The sequence below is a fragment of the Anolis carolinensis genome, chromosome 5 (assembly GCF_035594765.1).
Source record: "Anolis carolinensis isolate JA03-04 chromosome 5, rAnoCar3.1.pri, whole genome shotgun sequence".
Classification (NCBI taxonomy): domain Eukaryota; kingdom Metazoa; phylum Chordata; class Lepidosauria; order Squamata; family Dactyloidae; genus Anolis; species Anolis carolinensis.
In genome coordinates this window covers 152,583,067-152,596,211 of record NC_085845.1, presented here as the reverse complement: position 1 = coordinate 152,596,211, position 13,145 = coordinate 152,583,067, and the positions used below count along the sequence as shown (strand labels likewise).

At 39.6% G+C, this 13,145-nt stretch overlaps 1 protein-coding gene across 2 annotated transcripts in view; it reads right to left on the bottom strand.

Moving 5' to 3' along the window:
* Nucleotides 1-9,468: 9,468 nt before the first annotated feature.
* myrfl (myelin regulatory factor like) overlaps nt 9,469-13,145 on the bottom strand; it is a 65,179-nt gene continuing 61,502 nt past the window's right edge. The window contains exons 23-25 of one of the 2 annotated variants that reach the window (XM_008116615.3): nt 12,359-12,467; nt 11,685-11,759; nt 9,469-11,594 (exon numbers count right to left, since the gene is read on the bottom strand). In XM_008116615.3, the coding sequence (XP_008114822.2) occupies nt 11,508-11,594; nt 11,685-11,759; nt 12,359-12,467 (271 nt within the window). In that variant the 3' untranslated portion in view covers nt 9,469-11,507. The remainder of the gene's footprint in view (nt 11,595-11,684; nt 11,760-12,358; nt 12,468-13,145) is intronic. The other variant, XR_010006748.1, reaches the window with a different exon arrangement.

The following is a 13,145-nucleotide window of genomic DNA, read 5'->3' as shown; positions in this document are numbered from 1 at the left end:
TGAACATCATTCCATATAATATTTTCTACTATCTTGAATGGAATGGCTTGTTCTGATTAGTATTGTATATAAATATGCATTTCTGGCCGCAAGCCATCCTGCACTTTATTTTTGTTGCAAAAAGGACAAACGGCTAAAAATTACAAATCAGAAAAACCCAAGTGCTACCAAATTTGAGGATTAGGGGCTATAATACACACAAAGGTCACCTTGAATGCATTGATGATTTTCCTTTGCCTCCAATCAACTTTGTTGGGAAATCTGGCAAAAGGAATGGTCTAAACATCTGAAACTTTAAACCACATCTTGAAGATAGTAGTGGCTAATTGTTCAGAAGGCAAACTCAGGGCTGAAGATGACTTTAGCAGAGTGCTGAACCAAAGCAAATAAAATTTATTTCAGTGGGGATATATCTATATCTATCTATATCTATACTCTCTCTCTCACACACACACACATATATATGACATGACTCTGGCAGGGAAGAGCAGGGAGGAAATACACCTATAGAAAAAAATGCACAAACAGATGTGAAAGAAATGGGGTGCTCCAGAAAGTGCTGATAAGGGAAGTATCAGACAATCAAGTACCACCTTGCAGGTTGCAAATAATAATCCTGCTTGCATGGGAAAATGCCATAATTCCATACAAAGACCTCCCTTCCTAACCAGTTCCATGACTTCAGCAGCATAAATTGTTGCTGATTTACATTACATGACCCAGAGAGCTACCAATAGGTCCTCATCTACCTTCTGCCCAGTGACCACACTTTTACTGTGCAAGGTACAGCCTGACATACACACTGGTAGTATGCAGCTACTATGGTATATTTCACCATAACAATAAACACTATTTGTTTGTCTTGGTTTTGTAAGTCATTGGGGGCTGTTATAAGTCAGAGTGAAGGAGAAAACAGCATAGAGTTAATGAGAAAGAATCTTGATCCATGTACAGTGTTCCTCACTTATCGCGGGGCTTAGGTTCCAGGACCACCCGCAATAAGTGAAAATCCACGAAGTAGGGACGCTCTATATTTATACATTATTTTAGTAGTTATATACTATTTTAAGTCTTTATCAACGAATCGTGTGTTGATAAATCACCTCCTTCTCCTCCCTTTGCCACTTGGGTTCCTTTTCTTCTCCTTCCTCCCTTCCTTAGGCTGTAAATTGTAATTTTTTATTATTTATAATATTATTTTAGAGTTTATTGAAAAATTGCAAAACAACGAATCCGCAAAAAGCAAACCGTGAAGTAGTGAGGGAACACTGTATACAGTCAAGGAAGAGATCAGATCTGTGACTTTTAACAACTGACCCTGGAACAATAAAAGTCTGTCTCTGTAAAATCTGGCTGGAGGTGAACTACCGGTAATATAAAAACAGCAAAATCTTAAAACGAGTATTATGAGCTGCATCTACACTGTAGAATTAATACTGTTTGACACCTATTTAACTCCATGGCTCAAAGCTATGAAATCCTGGGAGTTGCCATTTGGCAAAGCACCAGCACTATTTGGCAAAGATGGCTCAAAACACTGTAAAACTACAACCCCTATGGTTCCATAGCATTGAGCCCTGGCAGTTAAAGCGATGTCAAATGGCATTAATTCTACAATAGAGACACACCCACATAATACAGTCACACTCACCCTGCTCTTGCACATAGAGCATTTAACCAATAATACCTTTGTCCAGTTTCATTTTGAATGAAATACTATACTATTCTGTCCCCTGGTGCCAAAACAACCACCTAACATTGTAATTCATGACCTTTTTAAATTTTTGTTTGCTGTCCTTGGGCTCCATCAACTTGCAGTACTAATGCACATCCATGCATATGACTTACTTCTCATCAAGGTAAGTTTCCTTAAATCTGGTAAAGTGGTTATCAAGATAAATCACAGTCTACTTCCATCCATTCATCCATCCATCCAAAAAAAATCCATGGTCAATAATCAAGCTCTACAAAATAAATTATGACAAAAGAGACATTTTTTAAAAGCAGGTCTCCGCTGAGCTAATGACAGAGGAAAGGTTTCAATGGATCCCTAATAGCAGCATATGAAGCCTATTCACAACACACACTATGATGCCATTTTAGCTGCCATAGCAACATCATATAGACCCCAGCGAGGCTGGACTTAATGAATTGTTTTATTCAAAAATTCATGGAAATAGGGATTTGCAGCTTAGAGAGGAATACTTGAAATTCTCAGCCAGATACAGTAGAGTCTCACTTATCCAACATAAATGGGCCGGCAGAATGTTGGATAAGCGAATATGTTGGATGATAAGGAGGGATTAAGGAAAAGCCTATTAAACATCAAATTAGGTTATGATTTTACAAATTAAGCACCAAAACATCATGCTATACAACAAAGTTGACAGAAAAAGTAGTTCAATATGCAGTAGTACTATGTAGTAATTACTGTATTTACAAATTTAGCACCAAAATATCTCAATGTATTGAAAACATTGACTACTAAAAGGCAGACTGCGTTGGATAACCCAGAACGTTGGATAAGCGAATGTTGGATAAGTGAGACTCTACTATAGCTCCAAACTACAAATCTCAGGATTCCATTGGTTGCAGCTAGGACAATTAAAGTGGCCCCATAGTGCTATAACTGTACAATGCACCAAGGTTCATAACTGAAAGCTTGGAAAAGATGCTGTTTTAGACCACAACTAGTTGTGGCTGGTAGAGATCAGTAGGGTGGTGAACCTGCTCTAGGTTTAAGCCTGAACTTTAACAGATCTATTGAACGTGCTGCATCTCTCATAATAATAAATAAATAAATAAATCAATATCCCACAATATTGACAAAAACCTTCAGCACAGGTTTCTTTAAAAAGCAGATGCAGCAGGGCTTGATGTTTTTATTTACCCTGAGATTCAAATAGGGGTGAATAATACGCATACAAAATTCATTGCCGTTTTTGCAGGGAGAAAGAATTAAGAAATGGAAACAGAGTGCCTTCTTCTGACAGAGTTTCTTCCAATTCAAAATTCTGAATAATTGCTTTTTTATTGCGGTTGTTTGCATAACCGGAAGCTTCATGGTGAGAGAATCCAGCTCTGTTGGTGATCCCTTATTGAACTTCCCCATTGAGCTCCCATACGCCGCTTCAGGGACGCATGGTGAGAACATGTGCGGGATGACAGACAGCTCATGTCCTGAGAGCTTTTGGCAAAGCTGCATTATTTCACAAAGGACACTCCATCTGTCACTATATTCAACCACTGAAACTGACCTCAGTGGCACGAAGGCAGCCCTGGCAGATTAACATTTAATGATGCTTTCAGCCTGAGCCCTTATAATTTTTCATCTTCCAGGGGCAGACACAGAGCAGGAAAAAACAGCTTGGCGTTTGGAGGACTGCTGGCAGCCTCAGTAGGGGGTTGTCTTGGCTGTCCTTGCCAACACAATCTGAATTGCTTTATGTTGATTTTGTTACCTAAGAAAAATGAAATTGCCTCCTAAACAGGAGACAGTGATACATATATATACACACACACACGCAAACACCCACACATTGAATATCCTTTATCTGAAATGCTTGAGACCAGAGTATTTTGAATCTCAGATTTCTTATTGCCTGTTTTTGCATAGACATACTTCATGGGATATCTTCGAGATGGGACCCAAGTCTAAACATGAAAATCATTGATGTTTTATATACAATTTATACACATAGTCCAAAGGTAATGTAATATATTATTTTACATATTTCTGAATGGAACCAAGTTTGCAACCAGCTGGAAGCTAGGCTTCCCCAAAGCTGGATTTATACTATCAATGTTTAATCATAGTTTTAACACAATTACAAGTATCTCCCAAAATGGCAATAGGTCTAAATGAAAGGTGGGGAAGTTTGGGAATTTGGGGCAATTTTCTTCCAGATTACAACTGCATTCAGAAAGGCTTTAAATTGCTAGTGTTTGATTTGCAGCTGACAAATGATAATTACATCACTGCAATTATCAATAATTACATCACTGTAATTATTACCCAGGGCTGTAAGTTGGAAGCAATCCATTCCGCTACAAATCTGCTGCTGAATCCTCAAACACAATTAACAACCTCATCAAAATAGAGGACTGATCTCTAATGATGAAATCCTTGTAAGTTGTTTGAACCTAGAAGCTGTATAAATATAAGAAGTATAGCGACATCTGAAGCTGTCTTAGGGTGCATCCACAGTTTAGAATTAATGCAGTTTTAACTGCCATTTCTCAATGCTATGGGATTACAGGAGTTGTAGTTTTACAAGGTCTGTTGCCTTCTCTGTCAAAGAATGCTAGTGTTTGACACAACTATAACTCCCATTGAATTATGGCAGTTAAAGTGGCGTCAAACTGCATTAATTATACAGTGTAGTTGCACATTTATACTAGTCTGTCTAACTGAGTCTCGCCTACATTATCTGGCCATAATCCTCCAAGGGCATCAACATTTCACCAATTGCGTGAGAAGATTCAAGAGACCATTCCAATACTTTGGATTCATAAATGAATTATAGTCCTACATTCAGGTCTCGCACATATTGGGTTAGACATACTTACCAAGCACAGAATTGGTTGGATATGCTCATTAAATGGTATCTCAATAGCACCAGCTAATATGCATGTCCATCCAAATATTGATAGGTTATGTTATCGAAACTCCTGGATCCCACACAGATGCCAATACCAATGACCCAAGAGTGCCAGGAAGGGTCCATGGGTGACCTTTTCCCCAAAAACCCAGTGCAGCTAATCCCCACAGATGACCTCTAGCCTAAATCTACAAAGTTGCACAAGCATGCATAAAAACACACCAGGGCAAATTCTACCATCCCTTCAGGCACCTGACAAAACCCCCTCACAATATCTCTGTGTACCTAACAATGAATTCAGGCCAAGAGGTCATGGAAGTTGCTCAACATGTTGCCATATCCTTTTCTGGGAACCCATTCAAGCATGCCAACACCTTTGTCACCCATTGTTTAGCTAGCCAGACCCATTGTCCCACTCTAGGCTGGCAGGAATATAGTCATTAACACCCATCCACTCAGACCTACCCACATTCCTTTTCCCCATGTATCCACCAGGGACAGACCAAGAAACACCCACAAAACTTCAAATTGAGCAATGAAAGTTTATTAAAGTTCCTGCTAGACCTGGAGACCAAGCAGCAGCAGTGGCAGACAGCACACTTCAGCCAACTAATGTGTGGATCCTAGTCGACCCCAGAATGAGCAGCAAAAGTCCATTGTTTTGAATTGCTGTCAAATTCCTATAAATGCTTCTCTATATTTCAATTGCCTTTATGTCAGTTTGGGGAGCACAGACTCTGCTGACATCTACTTTGGCCAAAGGAATAAAGCCTTCATTGCCTTTGCCCATTTGTGTCCTTGGAACACGAATCAGGAGATAGGGAAAAGGCAGAACTATTTAATGCCTTCTTTGCCTCAGTCTTCTCACAAAAAGAAAGCCATCCTCAACCTCAGCAACATGGAGTAGACAAAGGATTAGGGGAAATCTAACCCCAAAGTGGGAAACAAGTTATTCAGCAATACCTGGCCGCTCTAAACGAATTTAAGTCCCCAGGGCCAGATCAACTACATCCAAGAGTATTGAAGGAACTAGCAGAAGTTATTTCGGAACCACTGGCAATCATCTTTGAGAGTTCTTGGAGAACGGGAGAAGTCCCAGCAGATTGGAGGAGGGCAAATGTAGTCCCTATCTTCAAGAAGGGAAAAAGGAACGACCCAAACAATTACCGTCCGGTCAGCCTCACATCGATACCAGGCAAGATTCTGGAAAAGATTGTTAAGGAAGTGGTCTGCAAACAATTAGAAACAAATGTGGTCATCGCTAATAGTCAACATGGATTTATCAAAAATAAGTCATGCCAGACTAATCTGATCTCTTTTTTTTAATAGAGTTACAGGCTGGGTCGATACAAGGAACGCCATGGATGTAGTGTACCTGGATTTCAGTAAGGTTTTTGACAAGGTCTCCTATGACCTTCTGGCAAACAAACTAGTAAAATGTGGGCTAGGCAAAACTACAGTTAGGTGGATCTGTAATTGGCTAAGCGAATGAACCCAAAAGGTGCTCACCAGTGCAGTGTCTTCATCTTGGAAAGAAGTGACAAGTGGAGTGCCACAGGGTTCCGTCCAGGGCCCGGTTCTTTTCAACATATTTATTAATGACTTAGAGAAAGGGTTAGAAGGCATGATCATCAAGTTTGCAGACAACACCAAACTGGGAGGGATAGCTAATACTCCAGAAGACAGGAGCAGCATTCAAAACAATCTTAACAAACTAGAGAAATGGCTTGAAACTAACAAAATGAAGTTCAGCAGAGACAAATGCAAGATACTTCACTTAGGCAGAAAAAAATGGAATGCAAAGATGCAGAATGGGGGACGCCTGGCTCGACAGCAGTGTGTGCGAAAAAGATCTTAGAGTCCTTGTGGACAACAAGTTAAACATGAGCCAACAATGTGATGCGGCAGCTAAAAAAGTCATTAGTGTCTAGATCCAGGGAAGTCATGCTAGCCCTCTATTCTGCCTTGGTCAGACCACAACCGGAATACTGTGTCCAATTGGTGTTCAAAAGCTGGAAAGTGTCCGGAGGAGGGCAACTAAAATGATCAAGGGTCTGGAGCAGCTAAAGAGCTGGGCATGTTTAGCCTGCAAAAGATATAGCCATGTATAAATATGTGAGGGGAAGTCATAGGGAGGAGGGAGCAAGCTTGTTTTCTGCTGCCCTGGAGATTAGGATGCAGAACAATAGCTTCAAACTACAGGAAAGGAGATTTCACCTGAACATCAGGAAGAACGTCCTCACTGTGAGAGCTGTTCAGCAGTGGAACTCTCTGACCTGGAATGTGGTGGAGGCTCCTTCTTTGGAGGCTTTTAAGCAGAGGCTGGATGGCCAGGGTGCTTTGAATTCAATTTCTTGCTTCTTGGCAAAGGTTGGACTGGATGGCTCATGAGGTGTCTTCCAACTCTATTATTCTATGATTCTATGATTCTGTGAACCTATGCCTGCTGGGACTTGGAACCCATGAAATTGCAGAAGCTGAAAAATCACGAATAGTCATGCAAATATGTACTTGCATATAGAAAAACTTGGGAAAGTTCCTTTGTGGGCTACAATTCCCAGCATTCCTCAATTAGCAAAGATGAGGGGTTCTGGGAACTGCAGATCATTGTTTACTGTACACACCACGGTCTATTGCCAAAATCATACAGTATACAGAATAATCATTTTTCTAAGTGGTTGATTAAATCCTACAACATGACCACCTTGTTACAGGTAAACTGGAAAACTAAAAATAAGAAGCCCAAAATATGAAATCAGCAAAGAATTATATTGTTAATTGTGCTGCTATTATATTTTGTTCTTGCAAGGACATAAAAAATGAAGTTTGCTTCCACTGCACCACAGCTCATAGAAATTCCTTTGCATAAAACCCTAAAAATCTGTTTTGTACCTGCATACGCATACATTTCAATGTGGTTACAAAGACTTATTTGAAAGGTTTTATGTAGAATTACATCCTAAATTTGGAGGTGGGAAACACAACTTTAGCTCAAGACCATGTAAAGTTCCTTTTATTGGCCATTTTTGTTAATAAAATAAATAACTTCTATGTTAAAGGTACTGCAACATTTTAGAAGGCAGAACCAAAAAGGACTGCAGTAATTTTGAAAGTAATTTGACTGAAAGTAGACAAATAAATAATTCACCTCATTTGATTCCCAGGAAGCTAGTTACTCAAGCTACCTTTTAGTTCCAGTAATGGTGAAAGAGTTGTTCTGTTAAAAGGAATGTATTGCTTTCAGTAATGGCTGCACTCTAAACAATATAATGATGTAGTTCCAAGCTGGAGCAATCCCACTCATCCTCTTCTGTGGTTTTGCATGATTCAAAGACCAAATTTAAAATGTAATCTCTGTGTTCTATCTTTTAATAATCTTCCGATATCATCTGGATTATTTTATAGAGTCAAGTCTCTAATAAAACTGGAAGATGGTACGTACAGCATCACGGAACCAAGATGAATTCTCATGGCCAGTGGTAAAGTTGACAAGTGTATCTTCTGTTGAATATATTGCTGGCTGAGCATTTACAACAGCTGGATTTTCTCCAGTCATTTGAATGGGTTACAAAGATATACTTCCCCTCTGCTCCTAGGACCTTATTACATTGGGAGATAATCCATTTACATCAGTATGCATCACACATTTTTTAAGGATTGAATGCATACTGTATTGAGACGGGATACATATCCTGCTCATCACACCTGATTATTACAATTCTTATTATTTGAAAATACTGTGCTTTGACTCATCACATCACAGAAGGCCGGCTCCTCCCAATCCATTCAAAACACCCCCAACATCACTCTGTGACCTTTTTAAAAGTATAGTTGCTGTTGGGATGCATACAGATTTTCCTATCACACACAAAAACAATGCTTCAGCAATGCAAGAATCCATAGTATTTCAAAAAAAAAAAACACTATTAGAATTCAGTCTGTAAATAATCCTTTTCTGCAATGCTTTGCAGACAGATTCTGACAGAATACTGACAGGATGGGACAAATGTCATGTGATGGGACCCGTTCAAAATCATTCTCAAACAGTCTCAGAAACTGACTATTTCCTAATGTGATAAGGTCCCTAGTGAAGAATGATGTGATCTAGGTCTTTGTGTGGGGAAAAGGTAAAAACTATATTTTGAATTTTGTATTAAGAGAGAGATTAGTTTTGGGCTCTGTAAGTTGCAGCGGTATCTGGCAGTGAGATCATATGTTGGCCACTTGAATTAGTTATAGTTTAAGATGGTTGCCTCTACTTATGTTCAACTTGTATTATTTATACATAAATTCAAATGTTATCAAACATCTATAAGCCACCAAAATCTGCCTTCCAAAGGAAACCAAATTTAGGTAAGCATGGCATCTCTAAAATTATCATTTCTTGGAGAAGTGAAACAAATATGATGGAGAAGCGAGATGAAATTGTGTGTTCTTGAGAGAATTTCTCACTGCGAAGTGGGGACAAGTCTTAATGTATTAAAATCAGAGTTTTACAATGCAGATAAACTGCATTGAACTGGAATATATGTCTACACTGCCATATATTCAGCCAAAGAAAGAGACTTTCAAGACAAAAGAAATTCAGATATGGCAGTAGCATAAAGTAAATCAACAAATCTTTCCCTTTTGTTAGTATGAGCTGCGGTCAACACTAATGAAAACGATGTAGCAACCGGAAACAGAAGTCCTCCCATTGCCTGTAACAAAAAAATTAATTGGTTTTAAATCCCATTCATAAAAAGCAGCCTCTACCAGCACCACTTATTGGGATTACTCATAAACTGTTTTATCTCTGGTCATGTAGGGTCAGATAGCAACTTCCTTTGCGGGTTGAAGGGATAAAGCAGACACCCCCACAATTGGAAAAGGACTAATCAAAAAAAGTTTAATCGTTTCAAAGCTTATGTAAGAAACAAGGCAATAACAAGGCCTTAACTGGACAGGTTTATGATTTACCATTCTGATCCCAGTTGAATGGAAATAGGTAGGAGTCGTTACCAACACGAGCCTTGGGAGGATAACTGAAATACAAAGATGACCTTGCTGAAAAGCCAACAGTAATCTCATTGCTTCTAGACAAACTGAAGCTATAGCCAGCTGTCAAGAGAAACAACTGCTTTCTGGATAGAAGCCACAGAGAAATTAAAAAAAAGCTTTAATTCCTTCCCAGCATTGATTTACACTGCACGTGTGTGTGTACTGTATGTGTGTTTCAGCAAATGCCTGCCAGTTCTCTAGTAACTAAGAGTGTAAGTGGGTCAGGGAACTGTGTTGATTTCATGCACAATAAATTCAGGGGGTCACCATAAGTCAACAGGCAACCCGAAGGCACACACACACACATATGCATTAACTGCATAGTGTCCCTCTAAACACAATTGAGTTTCCTACACCCCCACCTAGACTATAAATCAGTGTTGCAGACCTGAATTAACAGCCTGTTCAAAAACTACTTGGAGCCTGGATTTAGTACTACTTCAACAGAAAATATAAGCTAACTATTTGTTGCTGTTATTGTGTGCCTTCAAGACATTTCCAACATATGGCAGTTTTAAGGTGAACCTGTCATGGGATTTTCTTCACAGGGTTTGTTCAGAGGGAGAGTTGGCTTTCCTTTCCTCTGAGGTTGAAAGAGTGTGACTTGTCCAAGTTTACTTAGTAGGTTTCCATGGCTCAGCAGGGATTTGTACATTGGTCCAGAGTCATAGTACAATACTCAAATCATTACACCATGCTGGATCATATTGCGAAGCCATTTGCACATCAATTAACGGTGACAACAGAGGTCAGGGATACGCATTACCAGAGACTGAGTCAGATACATCTTGTTTACTACTTCCTTGTAAGATCCAAGGATACCTTGCATGGCTGGGCAGGGTGGTTGGGAGGGGTGTTGGGAATTAGATAGTAAATTGAGCTTCCAATGGTACAGATAGAAAAACTTGTATTAGTTACTTGATACATTTTTGTATTAGAGTAGCAGTTTGATGTAAGGAGAAAATGTGAAGGCTGAGTGCAAACTGGGGTAGTGAATTTGCCTCTTTTTACTAACCTACTTGAATAACTCTTACAGCAGTTGGGGAACAGGTGGTTCACATTTGTGCACTTTGATTCTCTTCTGCACTATATAATCCTTGGGAGTCCATCTTCTATCAGCTCTAGCCTATAAGGGGTACAACACTTGTCTAGGGTCACTGCATCCAACAATGGAGAATTTGATTACTGGCTGGTAATAATCTGGATAGAATTCATTTTAGGGACCCAATTCTACCTACACAGCATCCTAAGGATGCTGGACCCTAGCAGCAAAGAAACTGGAATGATTTTCTGCAGATGTGCCATCAAGGGTCTGGAGAACAAGCCCTATGAGGAGTTATTTAAAGAGCTGGGCATGTTTAGGCTGCAGAAAAGAAGGCTGAGAGGAGACATGGTGGCCATGTATAAATATGTGAGGAGAAGTCATAGGGAGGAGGGAGCAAGCTTGTTTTCCACTGCCCTGGTGACTAGGACATGGAACAATGGCTTCAAACTGCAGGAAAGAAGATTCCATCTGAATGTTAGGAAGAACTTCCTGACTGTGAGACCTGTTTGGCAATGGAACTCTCTGTCCTGGAGGTGTGGTGGAGTCTCCTTCTTGAGAGGCTTTTAAACAGAGGCTGGATGGCTATCTGGCAGGGGTGCTCTGAATGTGATTTTCCTGCTTCTTGGCAGGAGGTTGGACTGGACGGCCCATGAGGTCTCTTCCAATTCTATGATTTATGCTATGGCACGTGTCAATGTTTATCACCAAATAAAGTCTTGGTAACAAACAAATAAAGTCCTGGTAACAAACAAAAATCTCTGAAACACCAGGAGGCTTTCTCTTCTCTCCTTTCTTTTTCAAAGAGAGTTCAAGCTGTACTTTCAGAAGCAGTTGCGGTAGAAGTAGAAGTAGTAATCAGTGAAAAATATCCCAGCATAGTTAGGATCGGTTGAACAGTCAGCAAGGTCCTGGCGAGACAGAGAAACAAACACAAATTAAGATCGGGTCCCACTATTACTAAAAGAGGTTTTTTTTTTCATTTTGAAATTCAAACTCACAGGAACAGCGACACGAAAATGGTAGGCGCTCTCGTACAATGAAGCCACAGGAAGAACCCAAAGATGCTGCAGTCCCTATAACACATATGAAAGAAAGGCAATAACAGTAAGATAGTTGTCTATTTTGTTGGGCTACATGTGTCTCCAGGCTGGAGGATTTTCTAAAACACGTGGCCATTGTGGACAAATGCTTATATGGCAAAACATATTATTCATATTCCTGCCATTACATGGACATTATTCCATCACATGTCACATGTGAAGCAGCCCTAGGTCAGCTCTTAAGTATGCATATCTTCACAAATAAGGGCTTCATTGATTCCAGTCATCATTACTTAAACTGAAAACAGTCACATGAAATGTACCCAGCTAAGTTTAGAAAATGAAGGTCAAAAGGACTTCCAGATACAATGACCCACAAGTCCTTTGTGTAAGCATATATGAAAGTGCATACAACTTTTACAAACCTTTGCCAGGCTATTTCAAATATCTGAGCATCTTTAACTTTGAAAGGACATCATACAGTTTATCACATGACTTTATTAGGTTGATGCTTCTAACCCAGCAATATCTTAAGAGAAAATGTTCTACTGTATGTTTCCTTTTAATTGTTTCTTTACTGACAGATTAAAAAAACCAAAAGCTACACAGAAATAGATTAAACATAGTAGTACCTGTGTGGTTTCCTGAAAGGATTCACTCTTTTTATGAGATGGTAGATGATAGAAGCAATGCTTTCCAAATGTGATTTTGCATTGAAATATTATCAATGGTTCTGTTGTACTTAAAGAAAGCAAAATAACATGAAAAGCTGTAAAATTCTATATTAGTCTTTGACAAACAAGGTTACACTCTAAGAAAGAATATGGTGGTACTAAAATATCCATATAAGTAAAAATAAGCATTTATTTATATCCCGCCTTATCACTCCATATGGAGACTCAAAGCAGCTCACAACTAAAAACATTTCAATACAACTTAAAATATACAAATATACAATTATTAAAACAGTATTAAACAACATCAGTATTAAAACTATCCAGGTTAAAACCATAAAACCATATAAAATCACATCAGCCCTTGATGGTCTTAAACACCTTCATCTCAAAGCCTGCCTGAATAAAACAGTTTTAGCCTGCTGCCAGAAGGACTGCAGGGAGGGGGACATTCTGGCTTCCCTGGGAAGGGAGTTCCAGAGTCATGGGGCAGCCACTGAGAAGGAAGACCTGCTCTCTCCTTCCCACCAACCGAGCTTGAGATGGAGGTGGGACCGAGAGAAGGTCCTCTCCTGAAGATCTCAGGGCCCAGGTAGAAGAGGATGCGGTCAGCCAAATATCCTGGACCTGAACTGTCTAGGGCTTTGAAGGTCATAACCAGCCCTTTGAATTGTGCCCGGAAACAAACTAGCAGCCAGTGGGACTGCTGCAACAGGGATGGTTGTCTCAGTGAGTAACCTGGTTG